This window comes from Symphodus melops, assembly GCF_947650265.1.
Source record: "Symphodus melops genome assembly, chromosome: 5".
NCBI classification, from domain to species: Eukaryota; Metazoa; Chordata; class Actinopteri; order Labriformes; family Labridae; genus Symphodus; species Symphodus melops.
The window spans coordinates 5,494,588-5,510,608 of record NC_136695.1 but is presented as its reverse complement, the minus strand read 5'-3'; the positions used below and the strand labels follow the sequence as shown (position 1 = coordinate 5,510,608).

The 16,021-nt window shown below is 43.7% G+C and overlaps 1 protein-coding gene across 7 annotated transcripts in view; it reads right to left on the bottom strand.

Annotated features, from left to right (window-relative positions):
• Nucleotides 1-2,227: 2,227 nt before the first annotated feature.
• adgrb1a (adhesion G protein-coupled receptor B1a) overlaps nucleotides 2,228-16,021 on the bottom strand; it is a 148,458-nt gene continuing 134,664 nt past the window's right edge. For 6 of the 7 annotated variants that reach the window (XM_079344144.1, XM_079344145.1, XM_079344142.1 and 3 more), the window contains 7 exons: nucleotides 15,474-15,645; nucleotides 13,509-13,604; nucleotides 13,378-13,417; nucleotides 10,313-10,974; nucleotides 8,434-8,469; nucleotides 8,059-8,217; nucleotides 2,228-3,933 (listed from right to left, as the gene is read on the bottom strand). In XM_079344144.1, the coding sequence (XP_079200270.1) occupies nucleotides 3,739-3,933; nucleotides 8,059-8,217; nucleotides 8,434-8,469; nucleotides 10,313-10,974; nucleotides 13,378-13,417; nucleotides 13,509-13,604; nucleotides 15,474-15,645 (1,360 nt within the window). In that variant the 3' untranslated portion in view covers nucleotides 2,228-3,738. The remainder of the gene's footprint in view (nucleotides 3,934-8,058; nucleotides 8,218-8,433; nucleotides 8,470-10,312; nucleotides 10,975-13,377; nucleotides 13,418-13,508; nucleotides 13,605-15,473; nucleotides 15,646-16,021) is intronic. The other variant, XM_079344147.1, reaches the window with a different exon arrangement.

The window sequence follows — 16,021 nt, the reverse complement described above, 5'->3', positions numbered from 1 at the left end:
TTTCCCAGGCTGGGACAGGTTAGGTAGCTCGGGGGTCGGCCGACCTCATCTCACCAGATCGAGCTTCTCTTAAAAGGTCCGCCTGGAAAATGGCCCTGCAAGTATATCTGCAACCAAATCAATGTTTTGCCCTCCTTCGAAACATTGTGATTTTTCTGCTAACTGGGTGTAGCTTATGTCGGTTATCTCGGTTAATTTGCTTATCACTGCTGGCTCAAACAAGTGAGTATCCAATCACAGGATATCACGTTCAATGGTTCAACGCAAGGCCACCCAGAAAGCCTACTGTCACCAACTCGTGATCTAATTGGCTGTCTCTACTGTCTATCAACTGTATGTGCCTGTTCACTTACATTGCACAGACACCCACATTGTTGATTCTGAAGGCCTCTGGCAGATTTAATAGAGAAATCCCTCAGAAGATTTTGGACACCTAACATCCTTTTTCCTGCATTCTGATCAGTTTCTATGCACCAGTTTGTGCCTTTTCTGAAAAACAATTATGATCCAATCTTTTTATTAACGTTCTAAATTTTAGATAGATAGATGTACTTTATTGATCCCAAGCTGGGAAATTGTGGATTAGTCAGATACATGTTCACACAACAATGCATTCATTTGAATACTTTATAAAAATGGACTGGAGAGTTGTAATGTTTCGGGTTGGGATGATTATTTATGACAGACACACTCGTGCTCGGCTGCACGCGCACTAAGCACTGATACAGCACGCTGCAAAGAGTTAATGTCCAATGGTTCGGACGACCGCAGTGAACGCAACGAGTGTCTCCAGTGGCTCCGTGCAAGACAACAGAACTCCCGTTTTAAAAAGTTCAGACCCCGGATCTGTGTGTAGGGAGATTCCTTATCTGCAGCAAACCCGCCGAATCACATCTGCAGCAGGCAGCTGCACAAAATGCGAAAATGCAACATTTGTAGTTGTGTGCTTTGTATTCCCATTTTAAAACACATGTGTAGTGTTACAATGTTGAATGGCCAAACTAAACAATGACAACGTTTCAGCTCATGAGGTAACCGTATGTTAGAGTGTTCCCAGGATAAATCAGCAGAGAGCTTGTCATGCAAATCACGCAATAGTTCCCCGATATGGATCACAAAAATTCACGAGGCAGCTTCCACCCTCTTCGTAGGCAGTTTAAAACCTTCTCTTCTCTCAGCTCTGGAGAGCAGCCCTGCCCTGGTGACCTTGTGGCATTTTGCATGATTTCAAGATTAATTTGAAAGGACAAAAAATACCAGAATCCCCTGAAGGAGAATACAAAACTTAAGAAAAAAACGACTGAATGTTATATCCTTTTTCCATCATACATACTGCTGTGTACCAAATCACTGAGTTTAGTACACAGCAACTGGTATCAACTGTATGGCTTTTCATCTTTACTGCTTAATGTATGAAACTCTAGCACTCGGGGTGTTAGAGGGGTGGCCAGGGGTGACACGGGCCCCACCTTGCAACCTAAGATGCCACCCAAAACTCCCCCAAACTATGCTTTACATTTACCTTACCAGAGGTGGGGCGTTAGACTGCAAGTGGCTGTTTGTAGTTGTCTTTGCATGTTAGTGTAGTATATATCTTTGGGAGTACTTGCTGTAAATATTTACTTTGCAGACACATTTCACATGAAAAGGATGAGTCCATAAACAAATGCAGACAAACTCCTGGAGACACCTTAAACATGAAAACAAATATTTAGACTTACACAATGTCAAGTGTCTTTACACCAAATGGGACAGCCCAGTCATAAAAGTGTGTCCTTTGACTATCATACCTGGATCTTACATTGCATTGTTATAATACATTTTATACAAGCAACAGACTCTACTTTGGCTTACCTCACCTGGAAAGTTATATTTTATAAAACTGTAATTCCCACCTATAGCCACAGGGGGCACTGTTCAGTGCTGACCCTACTGGGGCATCACAAAGAATAAAAGATTCTATATATACTACAAAAAAAAAAGGAATAACCAGAAGAAAAAAACCCATCAAAAGTCTTGCTGCCTTCGGGTGTTTTGCTAAACAAGCGCAGATTAACCACGCCTTCCCAAATCTACAGGGGGCGCCCAAAGTCACACTCCCCCAAAAGTTCCTCACACGGAGCCTTATACTGGATAACAAACACCCGTCTCTGCATCAGGATGCAGTTCTCATGATCAAAAACATTTTGCGCAAAGAAAAATTTGGAAACAAGAAAAGGGCGTTTTTATTTTTTTTATTGTATGCTTATATGCTTTTATTAGAAATAAGACACATTCATTTTGTGCTCTGAAAACTGTACATTAACAAAGAGGTGACCCCAGTAAAATAAAAAGGGGAGTGAGGAGGAGCTGGAGGGGGCATGTATGGCAGGGTGGGAGAGGGTCAGAGGGGTCCGGGGTCCGGGTTTTTTCGACAAATACAGATCTGAGGGAGTGACTGGCGGTGATATCAAAACACACACTGTTACATTGCGATACAGAACACTCGTATAGTCCAGTACCCTGAAAGGACAGGGGGGAGGGGACGGGAGGATCAGTATCATAATAATCATGTTTATATTAATAATAATGAGAACAACTATCCCCAAGCACAGTAAGAAAGATATTTATAGGCTAAAATCCATTCTGTAGAACTCTGTTGAAATAATTACAATGCTGTACATCAGGACTCGAAGTGAGCCTTGTGCTTTCTCTGTGCGCAACCCTCTGATGAACTCGGCCTCCACTGATCAGGATCATCTTCATACCATATATATTTATAGCTCTATTCATATATTCATCTTCCATGACACACACATACATACACAAGAACCCTTTCTCTGCATCTTCGATCATATTTTGCATGTCCTGTACCCGGCCTGCTTGTCCATCCAAACAGTCCGTTTGCCGAACGTGGCTCCTTCCGGATTCACCGACGCCGACGTCCACGTTTGCGACATTTGAGGTTGCCGTCCCGTTAGAGTGCGAAGCCTGCCGGCCCGCTCTCTGGCGTCTCTGAGGTGTTTATCCGTGCCGTTTTGGCTCATTTCGACACTTTTCTTATCACTGCAGGGCTGATTTTGACCTCCCCCAGGGTCACAGAGGTTATAGAGCCAGCAGGGTTCACAGGAGGGGGGGGGGGGGGCATATACTATAGGGGGCACATGGGTGTGTGTTTTGGTAGTCTGCCTCCTGAAACGCTTGTATATTTTCCCTTTTGAGGTTAGAATGAAAGAAAACATGTCCAGAGGCATCTTTTCAACATGAGCGTTCATCAGGAGGACGAGAGAGCAGAACAGGCAACGATACTCTCAAAAGGAAAAGAAAAAAAAGAGACATGATCATGGTTACTACGTTGTACTCATTTAATTCAGGGGTAAACATGGCATGATTACCGTTGCTATGCTGTTTCATTATGTCTATATGATGCACATATAGAATCTGTCTGCCATGTGGGCCGTCGGAGTATCTGAGATCATACACAAAAAAATGACCAGCAGACAAAAACACCGTCCAAACGTCTAAAGAAAATAACACAGAAAGAGACGCCATGTTCCCGCTCTCTTTTTGGATCAGTTTGAATGAATTTTTCTGATATTTCAACAGTTCTCTCTCCTTCCTCCTCCCCTCACGTTCCGGCACTGGGCTTCACCCAGCCTTCGGGTAGAAGAACAGAGCAGGGCAGTGTGTGTAGGGTGTCTGCTTGTTTGTCTGAAAAACAAATAGGAGACTGTGGGTACGAATCCGGAAAAGTTTGGGTCACACTTCCGTCTGGAGGTCCATGATCTCCTGGCCCACCAGAGGGATGGTGGCGCTGTTCTTCTCCCACTCCACCGTCTGCAGCTCCAGAGGGGAGGCCGCCACCGTCTCCAGATCCTTCCTCACCCAGGATGGGGGGGAGTGGGTCTTCCTGATGCCCTCCCATGCCCTCTTACTAGGGGTCTGCTGCTTGTCCTGAGGGGAAGAATGAGAAAAAAACAAAAAACAAACTTGTTTTCTGAGACAGCTATACAATCTACCACATCATTCAGAAGTAACATTGTGATTTCTTTAGAAGGACCTACGGCACCTCATCAGTTTTTTCTTTTAAATCTTTCTGTCTTTATTACCAGAATGTTTCTACTCTTTAGAAAGTCTGGAGCTATTTACAATCGTACACGGTGTGCGTACACGGTGTGCGTACACGGTGTGCGTACAGGGCTGAAGTCAGCTCACCGAGTCAGGCCCCACAAGTAATCACTGAAGGAAGAATTCTTACCAATAATCATACTATTAATAATCTTTTTAATAGACTTGTCCTTTTTCTAAAATAGTATCAAACATATTGTGTGACCTTTGCTGTGATAATGGAAATAATAGCACTATCGTTTAGTGTCTAGGAAATGAATGAGCCGGTGTCTTGACCTCACCTTTGCTGTGACCTCAAATCTTAGCTTCTAGTCAAACTGCATATTACAGTAACAGCGCGCCACATTCACCTGACACGTCCACATAAACTATTAGTGTAAGCTATAAAGGCACAAGTACAAAAGACCTGAATTGATTTTTTGAAGTGAATAATATCCTTTAGTGAGCAAATCTGACTTGCCGAGTGTCTTGAAGTGACATGTCTTCATGTATTTTATGGAGCTCTTACACTTGCAGAAAACTCCTGATAGGAGAAGCTGTACGTGTGAATTCAAACAGCAACATTTTTCGACAGACCGCTCGTCATTTTTTGAAGTCCGAGTTTGCCGCTGTGAGAACGCAGGAGGATATTATCTGGAGAATTCCCCTCGAGCCAATAAGAAGGGGAGTGACGTTTCTATACTGTGACTGCTGCACGCTGCGTAGAGTGTATGCATGCGTCCGCTATGATCTCTGTGCACGTAGTTAAACAGCCGCATTACGTCGTCTGTTCGTCACTACGTTGTTCTTTGATATTTTGTTTATTTATAGTGATTCAAACTACACATCGCATTGATATAAAAGCAAATATTCTCATTATACTGCAGCATCGGATAGAGGACTCTATTGCGCCATCTGTTACTTCTGTTTCTTTTTTTTTTTTCTTTTTAATGCCACATCTTTCCCTCCACCACCAGCTGTGAGGTGCACCTGTAACCAGCCAGGTCGGGAGAATATCCGGAACATCCCATGTCAAAAGGGCTTTAGTTAGTACATCTCATTTCAAGACACTCAGGGGAACTTTGCAATATTGTCAGATTTTAATTTTTTTTTATTACAAGCTGCTTTTTGGACTGTTGAATGTTGCACGTCATTTGTTTAAAGAGTTGTTGAATTTCTAACCAGAAAATGACACATGCACTTGCTTATATTGGCTTTTTCAGTGGAGCCAGTAGAGGGGTATTGGCTGAATGTGAAGACAACAACAACAACCCTAACCCACAAACAGTTAAAGGAGGAGGGGCTTCATTTACAAGATTTAAACCACAGAAGTGGATATTAGAATCGAAGGGTCTCCAGGACTATTCACATTATTTTGCAGTTTTCTTTTTGTCACCTTTATTGAACATATGGAAGCTGACAGCATGACAGTGGGACCTACTGTTGCATCATTTCAATGTAAACTAAAACTCCATCATTTCAATTGACTTGAAATGACAACATGAGGGTTGGATGTTGTGATATAATGTGACAAATATGAAATAAAAACACCTGGATCCCTGTTTCTCTCATGTGATCACTCTACAGTGAGGATGGTGATCGACTATGATCAGGATACAAGCAGGAGGTGGGATCAAACTTATGATTGACAGATTTACAACTAACAGTAAAGTGGACTTCTTTTGCAGGAAGTGCAGGGACATTTATCTATCTATCTTCATCTTCTTACTTCCCCTTATTTATTTGATCTTTTCGTCCATCGTACATCTTTTACTCTTCCCATGAATACTCACTTCATTTGATTGCTCCTCAGGTGTTTTTCATTTTGATTCCTTGTTATTTCTTATTGATTTTCTCCATCTAATGCATTTATCTGTGTTTTTTTTTTTTTTTTTTTGCTTTTAGCTGCTTACTTTATTCTTCCATCTCCAGCCCTCGTGGTCTCAAACTAAGTTGCCTGGGTTCCTCACTGTTTCAGGATCTTTTTAAGCCCATTTTGAATTTGATGGCAGCGTCAGTAAAAATGTAATGATGAGCATGATGAGGCGTGGATGGGAAAATGGAGCGAGCTCTCACAAATGAACAGAAGTTGTTCCTCTTTACTTCTAAAAACACTTGGACGAGGAAAAGTGGGAAACATGACCCAGTCACAACTTTCCTCAAACATGTTGCCGACATCGAATTCAAAATGGGCTGAAACTTGTTTCAACATTTCACATGATGTCTTTCTGCTACTGTCAGTCTAACACGGGGGTGTCAACGTTTATTTACCAATCACCATCATCTGATTGCATTTACATTTTATATGACATCCAAACTTTATTGGAACAGGATTGTATTTCTTCAGAGATTCAGACCTATCTGCCTCTGTATATTATCGGAGTCTTGACTGGTTCTTTTAATTTGCTTTATAAATAAAGTGACCTGACTGACACTATTTACATTCAAAACCTCCTTCTTCAAAAGTGTAATGGATGATTACTTATTTAGTCCACAGTTGGTTTGTGCACAAAGAACTACACGACGTGCTAACATGGATTATAATGTAAACGTGAATGTGGCTGAGACACATTCTCAAAAACACATCTTGTATCCAGTGTGGAGGAGTTGATCTCTCTGCCTCTTCGACTTGCGCTCATACTCGTATCCGCGTCGAGTCGCTGTAACCCTGACCTGAGAAACTACAATCTGACTCCAAAGCTGTTAAACAAATGGAGATGGAAGCTTCTGCAGCAGAAGGAAATAACAATCCTCTGCTGCCAAGATGCTGTTAACGAACAGTGTATGGAGGTTTAAGAGAATGTCTAACTGGCTTTAAGTCCAAGGTGAGAGAGGGGGACTGCATTGGGTAACTGTAAAGATACAAACACGGGAATATCAGCAACTCGGGGGTATGGTAGGATTACCATATTATATATACCATACCAGATTTTATTTTGAAGGGGCATGGAGGATATCGCACAAGAAAAAATCAAAGCGGAGGTAATGGGGGGGGGAGGGGGGTCTCTTCAACCCAAGATTGATCTACGTGGTCTCTGTATGTCATCCATATTTTACTTGAGGTTTTGCTACTTTAATGCACTAAGGGCTAAGACTCGTGAATCAGACTTTTAAAAGCAGGGTAGGTCGTTTTTGAAAACTAGCATGATTTTAAAAGTAGCATCCTTTCCATTCTCTGTACTCACTCACCCCCTCCCCTCTGTGCTCCCTCTGAGGCCACGCCCCCTCACTTACATGCACTAGCGCCATTGGTCCAGAAGCGGCTTTCAGCTCATGCTTTGAGTGTGGGCTCATGAATGCATGATGTGGAGACGCTTGATTGGTTTAGAAAACGTCGTCGAGTGCTGACATTGGTTGAAGCTTTTACGCGTTTTCAACTGCTACAGATGACAGATTGTTTCAGTTTGTTTTTCAGAGCGCATGAGTTATTAATTACTGTCAGGACCTAAAGACAAATTTAACCAAAATCTGGAGAAAATGACCTACCCTACCTTTAAGTGTGCACTTGGTATCGCACGTCTATTTCAAGACATGTAAGAATAACTGGCAAGGCAACAGAAGAAGAGAGACAGTTGTGACTAAATATCTGATGAATGAAACTCTTACAATTACAACTTCACTGTTTTGTCACCTGTAAACTTTAGTAAGTTATATGATTTGATAAACCTTTTGAATATTTGTCAGATTTGGATGGACTATGTGTACTGGGCATATTTTGTTCCCGTAGTTTGTATTCCCACCCACAATTCTAATTACGCCCCTTGATGCCCCCACAGCTAATTCTTTCTGGCACTGACATCGCAAGAAGATTAAAAATGCAATCTTTTTTCAATGGCTGCGCTCATAATTAAACAGTCAGCTCCACCAAAGTGTGGTGATTTGTGTTAATGATAAGAGAGAAGGAGAACAACATTAGATATAAGGGAGGGGAGGAGGGGGGGGGGGAGAACAGAATAAAGTTAAACTCTTTACACTCATGTTGGTCTTGTCGCTGCTGGCAGAGGACACGCTCCATCGTTTGGCAGCTTTGGCATCAACAGGTGGAGACTCTCTATCCTTGTCTGCACTGTGAATCTTCCTGTTCAGGTCCTGAAACATGTCCTGGTGGCGTTTCCGGGTGTGCATTATCTTCTACACAGGGATATTGCATTGTTATGTATGAGGCAAACAGCACAGGCTACCATCAACCCTAAAATCCCCGAAAAGTTACACTACAAGTCACACCCAAACTTTGACTAGATCTAAATCAATGTTTGCAAATATGTAGAGGTCTGAATATCTAACCAGGAGACATCAGCTGCTCCATGTAAGTCTAGAAAAGTCTGGAATTAAAGAGACTAAAATTACCTCAAAGTCAAGCTCTGCATAGCGTGATTTTCGTCTCTGGGGGGAGGGGAGATGAGACAGAGAGATTAAAGATGTGTTTTGACACTGTGTGCCATTTGAGCAGACAAAATGCTCCAGTGTTTAAACTGTTTGAACGAGTATCTGCACATCAGCCAGTCAAGACAGGAAAGTGGTGAGTCATGGGGGGAGGAGGGGGGAGGGAGGGGGGAAATAAGGTTCGCCGCTGGTCTTTCTCACCCTGTTGGCGCAAGTTTTGCTGCAAACAGATTGTGACCGAATGACCTTTTTAGTCCTCCGTCACCGCGCGGTGACGGGAAGCCTGACCTTCAGGGCTCCTCGGGCTGCCGCGGCAGCTGCAGCCTCGCACAGCAGCGTTATGGAAGCGTGTTTCGCCCCGGAGTAAAAGGACACCGGCAGGCAGATGTCCAGGCGGCTGTGAGTTGAACACTGTGTCATCTCTTCCTGTCACTGCTGTCTGCACCAGGAGCTGAGTGAAAACTAACCTCATGAAGAAGCGCTCCCTACTTGGGGCCACATGAGAAACTTCTTGTGCTGCAGTGTTTGTTATGAATGCAATAAGCGGGATTGTTGCCATTTATTTAGTACCATAAGGCTGCAAACTAAGCCTACTAGAAATAAAGCTCAGGGCTGCTCTGGGAGGTGTGGGGGAGGGGCTAATTAATAATCTTGATATTAATTATTGTGAATGCATAATTAGTGTATTATTGGATTATTGTCTGGCTCCTGAGTTGATCCTTTTCAGTGTGCCAATGCTGTATCGGTCAAACGCCGCTTGTGGCCGAAAACATGCAAAACACACGAGGTGAACAAAAAAAAAGACCACTTGTTGTTTACTTGATGGCTGCGTTAAAAGAAAAACCAACAGATGAGCAACGAAACAGTTAGCCGTCATGATATGAAGAAGAGCAGACGTTGATATATGGATGGAGGAAGAGACAGGTGTGATGGCGTGAACACATACAGGCCGGATGTGAAAGATCGAAACACACGGTGAGGATGGGGAGAAAGCACCAGAACTCTCAGCTGTGAACTCATCAGCACCTCTTTTTTTACAAAGCAGTTCGATTCAGTCAACAGTCACGTCGCACTCACCATTCTGCATCTCTCTTTAATGTACGCTCAGTTTGAGTCACGTTCTTCATCTTTCCAAAGATCTCTCTACAGACTTCCTGTGTTTTTTTTTCATTTCCTGTCGAGCACCAGGAATAGTTCAGCACCTTGTTTGCCTCTATGAGGGTTTATTCTCTGATGGTCCCACTGCCCGACAGAACTGTAGTATAGCTTAATATGTAAATGATGTAATGTGAAACTCCTTTAGTCCACTCTATTGGAGGGTGCTTCTGGTGTTTGAGCTGTGATGGCCGTTGGATCGAGTGTGTGGATGGATGGAGAAGGACTCGGGGACGCCGGAGCTCACTGTGATGTGTCACGTGACTAAGTGGAGGAAGCAACGATGATCCCACTTGAGAACCACAGTGAGGTGCTGGATCGGGTCATGGGGGCCAATATGTGCCGAGTGGTACACTTGGTGTGCGTGGGAGGGGCATAACTGTACGGCCGGATTCTTGAGAATACACAGCTTTACAAAAGAGTTGGCTTGTGATATAAAAACATGGATTTAACGTGTCTAGGTAGGAAAGAAATATTGATCTAAAAAGATCAACAGAGGTCAGCAGAAGTTGAAGTCCGGCGTGACTGTTGTCATCCTGATTTACCGTTAAAAACACAAATCAACAATGTTGGAGTTTTTAAGGGTGGTCATTAACATTAACGTTGTGTGTCCATGAAGGAAGCCCGACTGAACATGCACGTCTGGTTTACGGTGTGAGCTAACTTTGAGGAGATCTGGTGGTCTTACCTCCAGCGAGCTCATGGACAACGTGGAGACGGTCTCACTCTTGGACATCACGCACGAGTTTCCAGAGTCTCCTCCGTCGACCATGGTGTTGGTCAGCTGTGGCTCTCTGGGCATGCTCTGCAGGTTGTGTGCAGGTGAGTCTCTGTCAGAGCACGACACACTAATCTGGTCGGCAGGAAGGGTCTTCAGCCCGAACCCAGGCATTGGTTCGCCGCTGACAGGGTTCGCCAGGTGGACCAGTCTGGTCTGCGGCAGCTGCTCAATGCCGATGTTGTACTTGGCTGTCTGATCTTCTTTCCCCTTGGCCAGTTTGATGGTGCCTGTGTTGTTTGTGGGGAGAATGACGTAACCCTGGCCTTTGCTGGCGCCCTCGGAGCTGCTGCCCTCGCCGTTCCCTCGCGGCATCTCTCCATCCAGCTGCTTGAAGAGCTCCCCGTCACAGATGTAGATGGATTTGGCTCCGGGGAGCTCGGTGCTGATTCCCTTGGCGGCGCCCTTCTCCCTTCGCAGTGTGAGCGTGTGACTGGTGTAGTCGGCCACGTTCTGCAGGTGAACCTTGGCCATGCTGGCTGGCATGGTGTTAAAGTTCGAACCCTTCTGAAGGGTGAGCGTCCCAGAGGACGCCTTGTCTTCCCCCTGAAGAGATGAGCGCTTCCCAGTGCCTGGAGACGACAGAAAGACAAGATAGAGTCTGAGAAGAAGAAGCTGGAAACAGAGAGAGTGAAGGAGTCTGACACAGCTGGATGTGATTTCAAACGATCACACCTTAAAAACATGACCCTGGAATTTAAATGTGCAGCCAATGCCGAAGAGATTTAAAAACACGCTCTTTCTAATAGCCAGAAAACGATTACTTGTATTCTGCAAAGCAGTCTTATTACTTATCTGATTCAATACCTCAGCAAACATTTTCTTAATATTGTTAGGTCTCAACCACAAGTTCCAGGTCTTTGTCTAGACGACATGATGTTAACTTGGTAAGGGAAGTGTCATTAAGGGTTTAACACATGATAAACTTGCTTATTCTTTTGGGACTTTCTGTATTTTACTCGTCCTAATCTGAAGGAAGAGGCTCGCAATGTGTGTGTCTTGTTTGTCAAGATATGGACTATTGTGCCCCCCACCAGTGGGAAAAAAAAACAAAAACAACCAGATGGTGACAACCAAAATGCAAATCTCAAAGCTTTAAAAAGAAAGTCCTGAAGCGAAATACTCAATGTTAGTTTATAGCAGTGAGCTTCTGCAGAGCGGAGCTGCAGAGTTTTTCAACCTTTTTTGGAGGAATTATAGAATAACCCAGAACGCCTCTTCTGCAGTTTTACTTTCTACCTTTCATTAAATGTGTGTGTGTTTCTTTAAATGGAAACAGGGTCCATAAAGTTTGCTTTACACCGCAGATTCATAAACAATCCTATTGAAAATCATTTTGGAGCCTCGTAGCCAGAAGGTCACACGCTGCGGCTCCCTAAAGCTGCTGCCAGACTTCCTCAGTCAGTGAGCCAGCCCAGGGAGGGACCGAGACTGGACCAACCTTCGGCCAAAACCCAAGTCCGGTTCAATCACAATCATCCAGCTGTGATGCTGTAAGGAACACCATGGTGAAAACAACAACCAACCACAACAATGGAAACAGTTCAGTGATGGCACGATTAAAAGATTAAGAACGTTGAAATCACAAGCGACAGGCAAAGAGGAGAAGCTGCTGCCGCCCTGCAGCCCACAAAGCCACCAATCAGGCTCCTTATGAATACATCTCAAGTATACTGGATTTTACCTACGCATATGTGAACGCATGATATGCATATCCTGCGGTGGTTGACAGTGTTGGTTGTGCACGTCCTCGTGTGTTTGCGAGAGCCATTGTGCTTTTAACCACTAAGAGCAGTGCAGAGCTGTATGGTGGTGAGACAGGAAATGACAACATCGAAGACACCGGAGAGCAGCGACAGCAATGTCGAAATGTTCAGAAGAAAAGTGAGCAGATTGAGTCCGCAACTCCCCGCACTATGATTCGTCCATTGCCGTTGCATAGCAACAGACACTGGTGAGAGAACATCTCTCGTTTGTTGTCCTAAGATTTATGTGGTGCTCCCTCTAGAGGAATCCTCCAGAAACGCACGCTAAGTGTGAGAACGTTTACCTTCCTGACGCAGCAGGTGGTCTACGCGTACGCGTGGTTCAGATTCACCACATTACTCATCAACCCCAGAGGTGCAGCACGATTTATTCACTCCAGTTTGGTGTCAGCTCACACGTCTTAATTATTCTCGTAATTTTTCTTCTTCTTTTTTTTTTTTAAATCAAGATGTCAACATCTTGGGCCAATGAACTTCTGTTCCCACCACCCTCATAAATAATGAAATAAAACCACCATGAGTGCTGTATGTTAAAAGAACATCTGTATTTGGCACAGCAGCTTGATAATTGAATCACGAATCAGGACAAGAATACATTGTCATATTGATATTTTGTTCCCCTGCTACTTGACACAATCGCTCTGTGTTGCCTCCTCCTATTTGACATGAGAAAAGAGAAAAGACAGTCATCTCACACTGCTCTTTTCTTTTCATTGGACTTGACTGTGTCTCAATAGCTTTTATGCTCCAGATGCTTCTCTTGATATCCTGTCTCGGGAGATAATCAGATTTTCACTCCCAGCGGATATCAGAGCACAGCCAGTATCTGATGCAGCACTGTCGGGAGGGACTTAATTATACAGCAGCAGTGTAGGAGAGACTCACACAGCACTATTCAATCTGCACAGAAGTGCTCGGCACACGTTCGTCCCGGGCTAAACTGCCTTATGCAGCTGTAATGTGCTGTAACTCTTGTCAAAACAGCTCCTCTGTGAAGGGAGGCGGCTGTGATGTTGATTGCAAGACACGAGAGCAGAACTGAGGGGAACATGCCTCACATCTGCTCTGACAACGCTGAGAATGTTGAATCAGTCAAAATACAGAGACGGCACAAAGAGACATCTGTAGCTTTTCGATAGCCCCCCCCCCCCCCCCCCCCCCCCGAGTCAAATCACAAACAACATCAAACACACTCGACCTGGAACTCACCTGATCTGCAAGCCATATCCACGTCTTTCTCAAAGTCAGTCTGAGGACAGAGAACCAGAAATCACGTGTTTAAGTGTGCATATATGGAACAATCCTGAAAAGGTGGCTAAAACAAACGCGTATATTCATACCATGAGCTGAGCGTGGCCATTCTGGAAAGATCCTCCTGAGTCTCCATTCGTGTCCTCCTGGCGGTCCACCACTCGGCACTTGACTGCTTCCTGAACCTGAGAGGACACGACATGAGCTTAATGCAGGCAGACACACGTGCTCACAAATACTGACTAAGTGCTCTTTAATAATGAAGGATGAAAGTCGGGAGTCCCTCAAGCAGCCCCTTGAGGCTGCAACATTCATGAAACCATAAAAACTTTTTTTTTTTTAACTTGTGGTTGGATGCTTCTGAAAACCAGTCAGGTTACAGTTTACCTCTACTAATTGGTCCCCCCCCAAAAAAAACAAACCAAAAAAACCAAAAAAAACAACAGCTGTAGCTGGGTCGTTGATAAAACACATTTGAAATGTTTCCTCAGAAATACAACCATGGCATATACACAGATAATAAATGGAGTACCTAAGATATACAGACATATCTTAAAGTGGGATATATGGAGAGTAAATATCGTTTCCATGTCGATATCGTGTATGTTGCGTTCTCCTGTTTCTCCTCTCTCAGTCTGTCCCCCCCCCCCGGCACCTCTCCTCTCCAGCTACCAGACCAATTCCCCATGCACTGGGACTTGAACCAGTGACAATCCGCTTCCCAACCCAGTTCCCTACAGACTGAGCTTCTACTGTCGCCCCCGCGTGACATTTGACATCTGGCACATGAGGATTTGCCTTAGTATTGACTAAAAAATAAATAAATATTTAGATAAAAATCTTTGTGTCACATGGCTAAAAAAAATACAGAGGGAACAGGTGGTTTCTACCTTCCAGGCTTTAAACAGTATAAAGTCTCGGTATAAGGAGCACAAACCGGTACATGTCATTTAGTTAGAAAGTTTATTTTGTCCAATTTGGAGCATTTTTCCTGAACCTTTTCACCAGAGAGAGAGAGATAGTCAAAGTTCGTGATGGTAGTTTGTCTTAATGATGATGAAGAGACCCGAGTCTGTAAACACAAATAAATGAGTTTTGGTGCAAAAATATGTAAAGTAATGTAATGTGTAAAAATGTCAATATTGTATATTTATTAACTATTTGTGACTGTTTTGTGAATGTACGCTCAGTGAAACAGAAGTTACTGATTTATCTTGCCTTTATTTACTGTAATTGTTGATCCTTGGCTGGAGTTAAACTACAGGTTTTTGTTGTGCAGCAACAATGACGACATTATCAGCTGCCAGCGAGTGAGCGAGTCGTGTCAGACATGTTCTTAAATGTTGCCGGATGAGTGCGCTCTATAGTCCACTACATATAACTCCCTCTGTAGTGTGTAGGGAGTAGGTAATGAGTGCCTGCCTATGATTCAGCCTAATCCATTTCACTGTCCGTCTATGCCCAAAATCACTAAAAGAACACTTTTTTTTCTTCAAGATTTTAGACCAACCAATCACAGCTTCTGTAGAAATGTGTCATACTTAGCAACGGGGTCAACACACCACTTTCACAAACGGGCACGTTGAGACTTTTGTGCAAAGTTTCTAATGGGTTGCTCTCCTCAATATTTCAAAATTTCCCTCGGGATCAATAAAGTATCTATCCATCCATCCATCCATCCATCTATCTATCTATTATCATTAAGATAACATTGTTGGACCATATCCTCCAGTTGGACATTATTGGCTCACTATTGAGCATGACAAAAATCTAAGGGGCTCCTCTTCTGGGGATCCTTTCCGTTTGTCCAGCAATTGCCATGTTAGTTTTCTATGGTTACAATGATTGGACAGAGCAACTGATGAACCACCACATCCTTTACGAAACTGCAGGTTAAAAACATTCTACAGAATTCATTCTTCCTGCACTTGATTAGAGAAAGCCTTCAAATAAATTCCCAAACACATCTATGAAAGCAGGGCGTCAATTTGCCCCACAGCGTTTCCAGCCTCAGATGAAGCCACAAGAAGGAGCGAGTGGTTCGTGTGATGTACCTCTCTGCGCAGGATGCAGTGCACCATGACGATGACGAAGCCTTCCAGCGAGTCAAAGACTGCAAAGAGGATCTGGAAGAGTGCAGAGCGCCGGTCTGTGATTGCGAGGACGGCTGACATCCATGTGAGGGCCAGGAGGGGCAGAACCACACAAGAGCTCCACAATGACGCCCTGCAGGACCGGACAGGAACAGCAGTCAGTGACGGCACCCATCAAAATGGCAAAAAAAAAAGCATTCTAAGAGATTCTCTGATAATTAAGCTCGAAAGAAATTTCACATTAGCTGGTTTACTTTGAGGCAGGCTTCCATACAAAACAGTTCCAGGATATAACCTGAGTTTCTCTTTCATCCATAAAGGCAGCAATGCTTAGCACAACCTTAAAACCAATCTCCTAATTGTTCTCTGTTAGCCTAGTGTTAGCTGCCTTCATCTCTGTCCATGCATGAATACATAACATCAAAACAAGTAGTTATGTAACTATCACACACAAAAACATACATCCATAATCTGTAGATATATATGTTTAGAATTCACATATATTACAT